Source organism: Carassius auratus, chromosome 3 (assembly GCF_003368295.1).
Source record: "Carassius auratus strain Wakin chromosome 3, ASM336829v1, whole genome shotgun sequence".
NCBI lineage: Eukaryota > Metazoa > Chordata > Actinopteri > Cypriniformes > Cyprinidae > Carassius > Carassius auratus.
The window spans coordinates 14,287,901-14,300,872 of record NC_039245.1 but is presented as its reverse complement, the minus strand read 5'-3'; the positions used below and the strand labels follow the sequence as shown (position 1 = coordinate 14,300,872).

The 12,972-nt window shown below is 42.9% G+C and overlaps 1 protein-coding gene and 2 long non-coding RNA genes across 4 annotated transcripts; all 3 read right to left on the bottom strand.

Moving 5' to 3' along the window:
- Positions 1–3,831: 3,831 nt before the first annotated feature.
- Positions 3,832–6,171, bottom strand: LOC113055956 (uncharacterized). Its single transcript, XR_003277626.1, has 4 exons — positions 5,905–6,171; positions 4,956–5,116; positions 4,421–4,507; positions 3,832–4,349 (listed from the first exon to the last, which is right to left on the bottom strand). It is a non-coding gene; the product is annotated as an uncharacterized LOC113055956 (long non-coding RNA).
- A 7-nt stretch (positions 6,172–6,178) lies between these two features.
- LOC113055542 (GTPase IMAP family member 7-like) lies at positions 6,179–7,230 on the bottom strand. The gene is made up of 2 exons (XM_026221934.1): positions 7,171–7,230; positions 6,179–7,024 (listed from the first exon to the last, which is right to left on the bottom strand). Coding segments are annotated over exons 1-2 (582 nt in total). The 5' UTR covers positions 7,172–7,230; the 3' UTR covers positions 6,179–6,443.
- A 3,743-nt stretch (positions 7,231–10,973) lies between these two features.
- On the bottom strand, positions 10,974–12,589 carry LOC113055869 (uncharacterized). 2 transcript variants are annotated; one of them, XR_003277598.1, is made up of 5 exons: positions 12,542–12,589; positions 11,919–12,062; positions 11,639–11,683; positions 11,476–11,517; positions 10,974–11,331 (listed from the first exon to the last, which is right to left on the bottom strand). It is a non-coding gene; the product is annotated as an uncharacterized LOC113055869 (long non-coding RNA). The 2 variants fall into 2 exon arrangements; XR_003277594.1 differs by lacking the exon at positions 12,542–12,589 and having other exon boundaries at positions 11,919–12,473.
- Positions 12,590–12,972: the final 383 nt, after the last annotated feature.

Below are 12,972 nucleotides of genomic sequence, written 5' to 3'. Positions count from 1 at the left end.
CCTCTTCTCTCTCATCTCTGACCTCTCTGTGAGGGTCCATGCCCTCTTCTCTCTCATCTCTGACCTCTCTATGAGGGTCCATGCCCTCCTCTCTCACATCTCTGACCTCTCTGTGAGGGTCCATGCCCTCCTCTCTCACATCTCTGACCTCTCTGTGAGGGTCCATGCCCTCCTCTCTCACATCTCTGACCTCTCTGTGAGGGTCCATGTTCTCCTCTCTCCCGTCTCTGACCTCTCTGTGAGGGTCCATGCCCTCCTCTCTCACATCTCTGACCTCTCTGTGAGGGTCCATGCCCTCCTCCCTCACATCTCTGACCTCTCTGTGAGGGTCCATGCCCTCCTCTTTCACATCTCTGACCTCTCTGTGAGGGTCCATACCCTCCTCTCTCACATCTCTGACCTCTCTGTGAGGGTCCATGCCCTCCTCTTTCACATCTCTGACCTCTCTGTGAGGGTCCATACCCTCCTCTCTCACATCTCTGACCTCTCTGTGAGGGTCCATGCCCTCCTCCCTCACATCTCTGACCTATCTGTGAGGGTCCATGCCCTCCTCCCTCACATCTCTGACCTATCTGTGAGGGTCCATGCCCTCCTCCCTCACATCTCTGACCTATCTGTGAGGGTCCATGCCCTCCTCCCTCACATCTCTGACCTCTCTGTGAGGGTCCATGCCCTCCTCTCTCACATCTCTGACCTCTCTGTGAGGGTCCATGCCCTCCTCTCTCACATCTCTGACCTCTCTGTGAGGGTCCATGCCCTCCTCTCTCACATCTCTGACCTCTCTGTGAGGGTCCATGCCCTCCTCTCTCACATCTCTGACCTCTCTGTGAGGGTCCATGTTCTCCTCTCTCACATCTCTGACCTCTCTGTGAGGGTCCATGCCCTCCTCTCTCACATCTCTGACCTCTCTGTGTGGGTCCATGCCCTCTTCTCTGTCATCTCTGACCTCTCTGTGAGGGTCCATGCCCTTCTCTCTCACATCTCTGACCTCTCTGTGAGGGTCCATGCCCTCCTCTCTCACATCTCTGACCTCTCTGTGAGGGTCCATGCCCTCCTCTCTCACATCTCTGACCTCTCTGTGAGGGTCCATGCCTCCTCTCTCACATCTCTGACCTCTCTGTGAGGGTCCATGTTCTCCTCTCTCACATCTCTGACCTCTCTGTGAGGGTCCATGCCCTCCTCTCTCACATCTCTGACCTCTCTGTGTGGGTCCATGCCCTCTTCTCTGTCATCTCTGACCTCTCTGTGAGGGTCCATGCCCTCCTCTCTCACATCTCTGACCTCTCTGTGAGGGTCCATGTTCTCCTCTCTCACGTCTCTGACCTCTCTGTGAGGGTCCATGCCCTCCTCTGTCATCTCTGACCTCTCTGTGAGGGTCCATGCCCTCCTCTCTCACATCTCTGGCCTTTCTGTGAGGGTCCATGCCCTCCTCTCTCACATCTCTGACCTCTCTGTGAGGGTCCATGCCCTCCTCTCTCACATCTCTGACCTCTCTGTGTGGGTCCATGCCCTCTTCTCTGTCATCTCTGACCTCTCTGTGAGGGTCCATGCCCTTCTCTCTCACATCTCTGACCTCTCTGTGAGGGTCCATGCCCTCCTCTCTCACATCTCTGACCTCTCTGTGAGGGTCCATGCCCTCCTCTCTCACATCTCTGACCTCTCTGTGAGGGTCCATGCCCTCCTCTCTCACATCTCTGACCTCTCTGTGAGGGTCCATGTTCTCCTCTCTCACATCTCTGACCTCTCTGTGAGGGTCCATGCCCTCCTCTCTCACATCTCTGACCTCTCTGTGTGGGTCCATGCCCTCTTCTCTGTCATCTCTGACCTCTCTGTGAGGGTCCATGCCCTTCTCTCTCACATCTCTGACCTCTCTGTGAGGGTCCATGTTCTCCTCTCTCACGTCTCTGACCTCTCTGTGAGGGTCCATGCCCTCCTCTGTCATCTCTGACCTCTCTGTGAGGGTCCATGCCCTCCTCTCTCACATCTCTGGCCTTTCTGTGAGGGTCCATGCCCTCCTCTCTCACATCTCTGACCTCTCTGTGAGGGTCCATGCCCTCCTCTCTCACATCTCTGACCTCTCTGTGAGGGTCCATGCCCTCCTCTCTCACATCTCTGACCTCTCTGTGAGGGTCCATGCCCTCCTCTCTCACATCTCTGACCTCTCTGTGAGGGTCCATGCCCTCCTCTCTCACATCTCTGACCTCTCTGTGAGGGTCCATGTTCTCCTCTCTCACATCTCTGACCTCTCTGTGAGGGTCCATGCCCTCCTCTCTCACATCTCTGACCTCTCTGTGTGGGTCCATGCCCTCTTCTCTGTCATCTCTGACCTCTCTGTGAGGGTCCATGCCCTTCTCTCTCACATCTCTGACCTCTCTGTGAGGGTCCATGCCCTCCTCTCTCACATCTCTGACCTCTCTGTGTGGGTCCATGCCCTCTTCTCTGTCATCTCTGACCTCTCTGTGAGGGTCCATGCCCTCCTCTCTCACATCTCTGACCTCTCTGTGAGGGTCCATGCCCTCCTCCCTCACATCTCTGGCCTCTCTGTGTTGGTCCATGCCCTCCTCTCTCACATCTCTGACCTCTCTGTGAGGGTTCATGCCCTCCTCTCTCATCTCTGACCTCTCTGTGTGGGTCCATGCCCTCTTCTCTGTCATCTCTGACCTCTCTGTGAGGGTCCATGCCCTCCTCTCTCACATCTCTGACCTCTCTGTGAGGGTCCATGCCCTCCTCTCTCACATCTCTGACCTCTCTGTGAGGGTCCATGCCCTCCTCTCTCACATCTCTGACCTCTCTGTGAGGGTCCATGTTCTCCTCTCTCACATCTCTGACCTCTCTGTGAGGGTCCATGCCCTCCTCTCTCACATCTCTGACCTCTCTGTGTGGGTCCATGCCCTCTTCTCTGTCATCTCTGACCTCTCTGTGAGGGTCCATGCCCTTCTCTCTCACATCTCTGACCTCTCTGTGAGGGTCCATGCCCTCCTCTCTCACATCTCTGACCTCTCTGTGAGGGTCCATGCCCTCCTCTCTCACATCTCTGACCTCTCTGTGAGGGTCCATGCCCTCCTCTCTCACATCTCTGACCTCTCTGTGAGGGTCCATGTTCTCCTCTCTCACATCTCTGACCTCTCTGTGAGGGTCCATGCCCTCCTCTCTCACATCTCTGACCTCTCTGTGTGGGTCCATGCCCTCTTCTCTGTCATCTCTGACCTCTCTGTGAGGGTCCATGCCCTTCTCTCTCACATCTCTGACCTCTCTGTGAGGGTCCATGTTCTCCTCTCTCACGTCTCTGACCTCTCTGTGAGGGTCCATGCCCTCCTCTGTCATCTCTGACCTCTCTGTGAGGGTCCATGCCCTCCTCTCTCACATCTCTGGCCTTTCTGTGAGGGTCCATGCCCTCCTCTCTCACATCTCTGACCTCTCTGTGAGGGTCCATGCCCTCCTCTCTCACATCTCTGACCTCTCTGTGAGGGTCCATGCCCTCCTCTCTCACATCTCTGACCTCTCTGTGAGGGTCCATGCCCTCCTCTCTCACATCTCTGACCTCTCTGTGAGGGTCCATGCCCTCCTCTCTCACATCTCTGACCTCTCTGTGAGGGTCCATGTTCTCCTCTCTCACATCTCTGACCTCTCTGTGAGGGTCCATGCCCTCCTCTCTCACATCTCTGACCTCTCTGTGTGGGTCCATGCCCTCTTCTCTGTCATCTCTGACCTCTCTGTGAGGGTCCATGCCCTTCTCTCTCACATCTCTGACCTCTCTGTGAGGGTCCATGCCCTCCTCTCTCACATCTCTGACCTCTCTGTGTGGGTCCATGCCCTCTTCTCTGTCATCTCTGACCTCTCTGTGAGGGTCCATGCCCTCCTCTCTCACATCTCTGACCTCTCTGTGAGGGTCCATGCCCTCCTCCCTCACATCTCTGGCCTCTCTGTGTTGGTCCATGCCCTCCTCTCTCACATCTCTGACCTCTCTGTGAGGGTTCATGCCCTCCTCTCTCATCTCTGACCTCTCTGTGAGGGCCCTTGCCCTCCTCTTTCACCTCTCCATTAGGGTCCATGTCCTCCTCTCTCACATCTCTGACCTGACCTTATTTTCTTGGGTTCATAAATAAAAATAAGGATACATGTTTCTTTGTGACTTCTTGGGGAAGCTTGACACATTTCACTTCAATTATTAGCATTCACACAATCTGTAAGGGCAACCATCATTCTGTGTTCTTTGCTCGAGTCTCTCCCTCTTCTACTGCTATCTTACTGTATGAGGGGACAAGGTCACTTTACATGAGAAGAGAAATATGGGGCGAATCAGCCAGAGGTGCACATCATTTTTTTCAGTCTGGTTCTTGTGAGATCACCTGGAGATTTAGAACATATGATTTTAAACCACAAAAATCAATCAATATCTAGAGAAATGCTCTCAACATACCTCCAAGCACCACTGCATGACTTGTAATGAGTAATTTATTTTTACTGGGGAAACTGGAGCAGAGTTGGACCGAAAACATGTAAAATACTGTAAAACAAACATTATGTGATCTTAATTATACATGCCTATAAACAATGCTTAAATGCTAAATGAGAAAATGCTTTGGTGTATAATGTGAATAATAATATTCAAAGCATCTTCTTTTAGCTCAATCATCTTAAGTAGCTGTTTCTTCATTTATAGAACCACACTCATACTGATGTATGATTCAAAAGGGAGCAGTAAAGGAGTTTATTGTGGACATGCACAGAGTGATTTATTGTTCTGATTGGACAATCTGTAGCGGTTGACACATAGACTAAGAACTGCACCGTAAACTTCAAAACATTCTTTGCTGTTAAATGTGTAATGTATGAATATATTTTTTCAAATATCAATGAATAATTATGCAAACTGTGAACTTGAGATATCAGAGTTGAGGTGTTTAAAGGGTTTAAAATGGCATTAATTAATATCTTGTCTTCATGTTTCTCACCTGCAGTGACGGATCAGTTTTAGAGCAGATCTTCTTCATCATCTTCATCTCCTCTTCCTTTCTCTCATATTCCTCTCTCCACTGCACTCGTCTTCACTTCAGTTCTTCTTCATCCTGTTCTTCAAGGAGTTTCAGTTCTCTTTCACCATGTCGTCTATCTTCTGCAGTAGATCACATGCTTTATCTGCACAGTTAGCATTTTAGTGGAGTTATTTGAGACCTATGGTGAGACCTATGTGATTCACTATGAGCTCTGTGTTTAATATGGATGAGGAACTGTGACATCAAACTAAATCAAATCTAAATAGAAACCTTTGACCTTATTTTTCAAAATACTGGACATTTGAATATTTCAATAGAATTTTGAATTTTTACGTGTCACGTCACGTCAAGAACAGGGTCTGGGTCCAAATGCAGTGAAAAATTTTAATATGAACAAAAAGGCCAACAAGGCAAAACAGAACAAAAGTAGGAACGGTTCTAGCACAACCAGATCACATGCAAACACCTCGGAATACAAGTCAGACTCGAAATACACATACGAGATGAACACTTAACAATTAACAAATACAGCCAGGCCAGAGTGGTGGGAGAGACAAGCATATATAGTCCAGTCCGTGACAATAGGCACTAGGTGTGTGTGTGTGTGTGTGTGTGTGTGTGTGTGTGTGTGTGTGTGTGTGTGTGCGTGTGTGTGTGAGTGTGTGTGTGTGAGTGGGTGAATGGGTGAAACAGGTGTGCAGAGTGAAGGTAATGAGTCCGGGGAGAATGGAAGTGGGTCGGGACTCGAGACATTAAGATTAAGAATGTGTGCTTTGGCAGTTCTTCTGTGTTAAATACAAATGTAATATAGAATCCAACTCTATTAGGGTAGAATTAGAAAAAAAATAATTGTCAAAACTTTTTTATTTCATGCTTTGTAGTTTAAGACTGATTTTCTGCTCATTACCTTATGACACTAAATATGTGTCTGTTGAGTTGATGTTCTTCTCCATCTCTTCATATTTCATCAGTTTATTCATCTGAGTCTCCAGAAATGTCTCTGTGGAGTAAAACTCTCCTCTGTTTTCATTCAGCATCTGCTCGATGTTCTCCATCAATGTGGACACTTGTGTCTTTGGACCGAAGAACTCATGTTGTCCTGCGAACCTCTCAATGACAGACTGTGTCTCTTCACTGAGTTCTTCTGATTCCTGCTTTATGAGGATCATGATGTGTTTGTCTTCATGATTGAGTGGAGCATCAGGGACAATGAGGAGGAAAGCATGAACTCCAGGATGACAGAGAGACACACAGCTGAGAGTCTGACGCATCACTTCCTCTTCTGAGAGACGAGTCAGAGCTGGAAGCTCTATCACACTGATCCGACCATGAAGCTCCACGTCTGATCTTCTGTCGGTCTGCTGCAGGATCTGCTCTGATTCAGAGGATTTTAAAATCCCGTCGCTCCCACACATGACCAGATTCAGCTTCACAGCCTCTGAAACTTCAAATATCCTCACACTCACGTCTCTCTGTGATCTGTTGTTTCATGGTGAAACACTGTGCAGCTTCAGCACACTCCAGGTGATGTCCATCATTCATCTTCACAATCTCCTCAAACATCAGCAGAAGATCCTCAGGAGAGCTGCTTCTCTGAAGACTGAAGTGTCTGTTTGCACACTTCTGAATGATGTTCTGTAGGACGTCACTGGTTTCTGTGGTCTCTTGTGTGCTGAGCACCATGGTGTGTTGATAAACCTGCTCAGAGAAAGATCCCAGCACCTTCTCCACACGCTCCTGATCTTCTGCTGAACACTGCTCATGTTTGAGGAGCAGAAGGATCACATGAGGTCCTGGATCAGACAGAAACATACACTCTCTCACTGTCTGTGTGATCTGATGATCTGAGATGTTCGTCTGGAGCAGCTGAGGACTGTTGATGATCATCAGGTGTCTGTCCTTCAGTCTTCCTCCGACTCTTTCTACAACATCTGGAGCAGCTTCACTGTCAAACGCTGCTCGTCCTAAGATGAAGTTTCCTACTCTACTGTTTTCAGACACGCTGGAGCCCAGAAGAACAATCCTCACTGCAAACAGTCAAGTCAGACTTTCAGAGCTACATCTAATGATCTCAAGATCTTAATTAACTCCACATCACAGACTGAAATGATCAGAATCCACCGGTAGAAGTTTGCATTCATCACTTCATGTATTAATGTAGGCACAGACTTACTGTAAAGAGGCAGGTCTTTGCTTCGTCTTCTCCTGTGAAGAGGATTGTGTGCAACAATCACTGTATGAAATAAAAGTCAATATTTATATCCTGAAGTCAGTGTGACACATGCACAATGCACAGCCATAGTTCTAGTTAACAAGTTAATAATACTACTACTAATAATAATAAGTTAAACATAATTTTAAAAAGACAGCCTGGATATTATATGAAAGTCTTAGGATGTGGTTGGCCAAGTAGGCTTTTGTGGATGGTATGTGTGCACCATACATGTGTGACTTTACTGTGTTTAAAGACAATGTGAAAGGGAATAATTAAATGAAGCAATCACAGCAAATGAATCATTGCACAAGTACCATATTTGTATTATTTATCTTTATTTCCCCACACGTTACACCATATTTTACATGAGCTCTGAGCATTATCTGTGAATGACTTTCTGTGTTTGAGGGTGATAATAACAGAGGAAAGAGAGAAGACTTCTCCTAAACCCTCAACCACATCCTCTAACACATCTGTCACACACACACACACACACTCACGCATACTTGTTTGGGGTGCCTCGTGGGGGCACCAGTTATTTACCACATTTTGGGGACACCACTTTCCTGACATCCTAGAGACTAGATAAACACATCAAAAAATCTAAAAAAAAAAGTTTAATAAATATCTCACTTAAAATGTAATTAATTCATTAAAATAAGGGTAGGTGATAATCTGGGGACAGGTCAGGTTAACACGTGGGGACACGGGGACAACTCCATATATGGGCATTAACGGAAGTCCCATCTGGGGACAAAACCCTGACCAACTAGTGTATGAGTAAGTACACATGGATGTCCAATCTGGGGACAAACCAGTGTAATCTACAGACAAAGAAAGGTCATAATATGGCCAGCTGGCCAATTCATAATGGTATTTCTGGAAGTTATATTGGTTTGTTAAAAATAGGGTGGTTTAATAAGTTAGTTCAGCTTGACTTCAAAAATGAACTTGAACAACATGCAATCTTCAACTGCAAGCCATTTCAGTCCACTAAGACTGCCACAATCATATACTGCATTTAACTAATTCTTACACAATTTAGTTGCTAAATTTACTGATTATTATGACCCATGAGAGACGTACGTTGAATGTGATTTTGCTGCTCTTATCAAAGTCAATCTAATATATATTATAAAGCCCTTTAAAATAAAGTTGTCACATAGTGCTTTTACAAACACCCACCCTAAACCTGACAGAGCACACAATAAGTAAATACACACAAATTTTTTTTTTTTTTAATTACCATACCAATTAAACGTATACATGGTAAGCTTACTTTTAAAAGTATGTATTATGTTTGAGGTAAAGTTAAGTATCCTGTAGTTAACCAGTAATAACACATTCGGAAAGGTTAGATCAGAGCTACAATTCTTAAATTGTCTAAAATTATGAACGTTATCAGTGGAATGTTTTGTTTTTTTTTTGTCTGGTTTTGAAATGCTCTAAGAATTTAATCTTTAAATCATTAAAAGAAATCCAAGAGAAATAAAAACGACCTTGATACAAATTGAATCTACAGCCAAATTTAATCAGTACAGTATGGGTTCAGTGCTTGCCATCAGATATTACAACATAGTTTTTATGATGCGTTTCGTCTAATGTGCCATCAGAAAATAAATTAATCAATTTACAATTAAAATGTGAAACGTAAAGGGGCCTGAATAAAGGCATTGAATACTATAGACACTCACTCTGTCGTATGGCTACTGTACAGTAAAACTAATCTACGCAATTAGAAAAAACATTTACACCAACTGCTTATCACTTGACACAGCATTAAAAAACAAGGAAGTCCAGGCACCAAATTTACAACCAACATCAAGCCGTTTTAACTTTTTCAAAACTTAAGTTACATTATAATGTTTCAACTACGGTATTGAGTAGGGCTGCACGATGTGTCGTTTAAGCATCGATATCGCGATGTACGAATCCACGATAGTCACATTGCAGGATGTGCGATGTAGGCTGTCGTAGTTGATCCGTTATTCATTAACTGTACGGGCAGCTGCTCCCCGGCCCTAGCCGAATTTGATTCGCGGATTAATTGCACAGTTTAAGTCCTAGCAGTTTAACAGAGCGCATAAGAACGAGCAGAGAGAGAGAGAAAGAGCACGAGAGAGAGAGAGAGAGATAGAGAGAGGGCCCAGCCACGCGCTCACGCCCACCTTCACCGTCTTCAAACAACACAAGCGCTGTCTTGCTCTCTCCCTCGCGCAAATTTATCAAAATCAAAAAACGATGTCGGAAAAAAAAATTATAATTCTGTGATGACGTGTTCTGTGTTGTCAAATCTTGTGCGATATCCTAAACTGCAGAGATAATTACACTTGCTTTTGGCTATTGAAAACAATAACTGTAACCATCTGAAATTAAAGGCAGTTACTGTACAATAAGTAGCCTACATTCAATACAAACACAGATGGTACAGACATCAGCATTTAGCTTTTGTTTTTTAATTGGGTTGAAACTACAGAGAACTGGCCTTAAATAAAAGATTAACTGTAACCATGTGAAATTAAAGGTAACAACTGCATAGTTCTACAGTCCAAACAACACAATCAACACACATTCAAAAAGATGTTTCTTGATCAGCATTCAGTATTTTAGTTTTTAAATTTGGTTTTAAGTTAAAAAAAAAGGTCTTTACCAGTGAGACTAAATAAAAGTATGCTATATAAATACATTTTCCAAAATGTTAAAATCAAATAATGTTTGTGCGAATAAAACAAAGATGCAAAGGGTTTCATTCATCCAATAATAATAAAAATAAATAAATAGGATAATGATTCACATCTATATTTTTTTTACTTGAGCCAATGAAAAATAAATAACTTGTTGACTCAAGTAAAAAAAATATAGATGTGAATCATTACCCTAAAATATTTTAATTAGATGAAATACTTTTTTTCAGTGTGCTACAGCAGATGATTTTTAAATTAAATTAAGTCTATTTTAGGGTAAAATAAAAATAATCATCCTAATTCAGAACTGAAGTTTATTTCTGGCTTTTCAAACATGAATGCAAGTTCTAATAATAATAATAAAAAGTAAAATAAATAAATAAAAAATAATTCTGTTTTGTCACAGTTTAGTCCGTTTTCGTTTCTCATCCAACACGTGAGAAGTTGAGCTGAACATCTCTTCACGGTCTACTCGTGTTCAGGGCGCGGACAGATACAGTATACGCTCGCGCAGCTTCAGTGTGCAGGAAAGGCTCTTATTTGTGCGGCAGTACAACAGCGGCTGTTCACTTCCTGCCATCTGTGCCTCAGACATGAAGCTCTGCATTTCCGGTACTGATCGGCTGCCTGTGTCCTGCGCACAGATTTCGAAATACTCTTCCACACAAATTACATAGCAAACGATTACAATGTAGTCTGTGCACGCGAGCGCACTTCCGGAAAAATCGGCCGGAAAAACACCAAAAACGGGCGATTGCGTATTTTAAGCAAAAACCGGCCGGTTCCGATTAATGGCCGGTCAACCGGTGCATCCCTACTGTGAAGTAACATTACCAAACAATGAACAGCTGTGTTTTTAAGATAACGAAGATAAACAAAGATTAAAAAATATAGTAACACAAGTATTGCTCATGGTAAGTTCATGTTAGTTAAATGTTAACAATTCAAACCATATCCTAAAGTTACAAACAAATAATTTACTCTAATTTAAACAATACTCTGATGTTTAAATCATTTAAAATGAGAATGTATGTGTGCTCATGCCATGTTTGTTTGTAAGAAAAAATTATATTAGATATCATATCGCAATATATATCGCAGAAAAATAAGATATCGCAATGTCCTTTTTCCCCAATATCGTGCAGCCCTAGTATTGAGACCAAAAAAAAAATATTATAATTCAACTAAAACGCAAAAACGGAATCAACAACCAAAATCAACCTTACTTTTTAGTGGTCTTTCTCTCATATGCTGTGATTGTTTTTTATATAATACTTCACCGCCTGCCAGTCTCGTTCACCGAGGGCTTTGGGGGCTTCTGTAATGCATGCAATGTAGTCGACTTTTCCAGGTGTAACTCCCGAGTGAATACATTTCATCATTGTCTCTTCTACAGCCGCAATCTCCACCTCACTCCACTTTCTCTTCCTAGGAACTAATGACAAGAAAATTACATTAATTGCACTGCATGTGTTGTAGGTGCAAGACTGGATTATTTTTATACTACTGTATTCTTTATGATGTGGTTGACCTTTTATAAATAAAGCAAATAAAAACTATTACAGGACAGGTTCCTTACCTGATGTTACTTTCATGACCTCCCGTGTCCTCTCTGGAGATCCTTTAGAAACACAATCATATACATTTCTAAATCAAACTACTAATTACTGATTGGCTGTTTGGGGGGAATTCTTGATATTCTAATTGCTTTAAACATTTAACTGCTTGTTCATACGTCTTACCTTCATTCATGTTTACTGGCCTGCTGCTATTCACTCCTGAAGTGCCTGCTTGAAGGCATGATTTAATTATTATTTAACTAATGGAAATTACAAACATCTTAAAAAAATGTGTTTACAAATCATGAGAATGATCTGACAGTTCTGTTTCACTCTCTATCCCAGGATCAGGCTCAACGCACTCTGAAATATAGTCTTCGTATTCAGACATATGCACAGATTCTTCCAAAGTCACTAGGACACGCTTGACAGGTAGTTTAAACTCGATTAACAGGTTACATACCCTGTTAATAGTGTTCCCTCGGGTAATCTGTAATATTTCCTGTGGATACGAATATCATGTCCCAGGAAATCAGCAAGTTGGTCCATTTCGGTGTCGTTCATGTTAAGAACCCTAACCCTAGTCCATGTTGATTTGGAAGGCAACCTGTAATCAGACAAATATAAAAGGTCTTGAGAATTCTACACAAATTATATTATGCATATAATGCAATCCCCACTTAAACAAGGTGTCCCCATAAAGACAGTTAAAATACAGGTCAATGTCCCCAGAAGGTTTCATGGAAATAATGCAATCCCCACTTAAACAAGGTGTCCCCATAAAGACAGTTAAAATACAGGTCAATGCATGTCCCCAGAAGGTATCAAATATCATCACTTGTTCGTTCCATCCTCAATTTACACATGAGCACAACAGCAGAAATAATAGCCTACAATTTGATGTTGGCCGAGCGTGAGTTGGGGCAATTTCTTGTAATTCTCATCATGACATTACGATAAATAATCTTACTGTGGTTTTGTCTCTTACAAAGAGATCATTAGAGACATATTTGGTTAACGTTTAGACATTATACAGTTGTATGCAGAGCAGTACACAATCAAAATATTTCTTGGTGAGTCGTATACCTTTTAAATAGTGTTGTCACGGTACCCAAATTTCAGTATTTGATACCGATACCAGTGAAAATCCATGGTTCTCGTACCGAAGCAAAACACAAAAATATGCCAATTAAAAAAATATATATATATTAATAAAATAATAAAAATAAAACCAATGCCATCCTTTATACTTATTTACAATTGTGTTTAAAATTTTTCTACAGGTTATATAATTATGAAAAACAGTAAATAAGTTTCACCCAAATTTAATTTGTCTTTTAATTTATGAAATTTAAACATTTTATTTTTGGTAAATAAAGGGGATTTGCTATTAAAATTAAAACATGGAAGAAATATTGTGATTTATTTCTTAAAAAAATAAAGTTTTAACAGTAGTAGCAGTATCACATACATTTTACTAAATAATAGTAATATTTAGTAGCACAATGCCTAAAAAA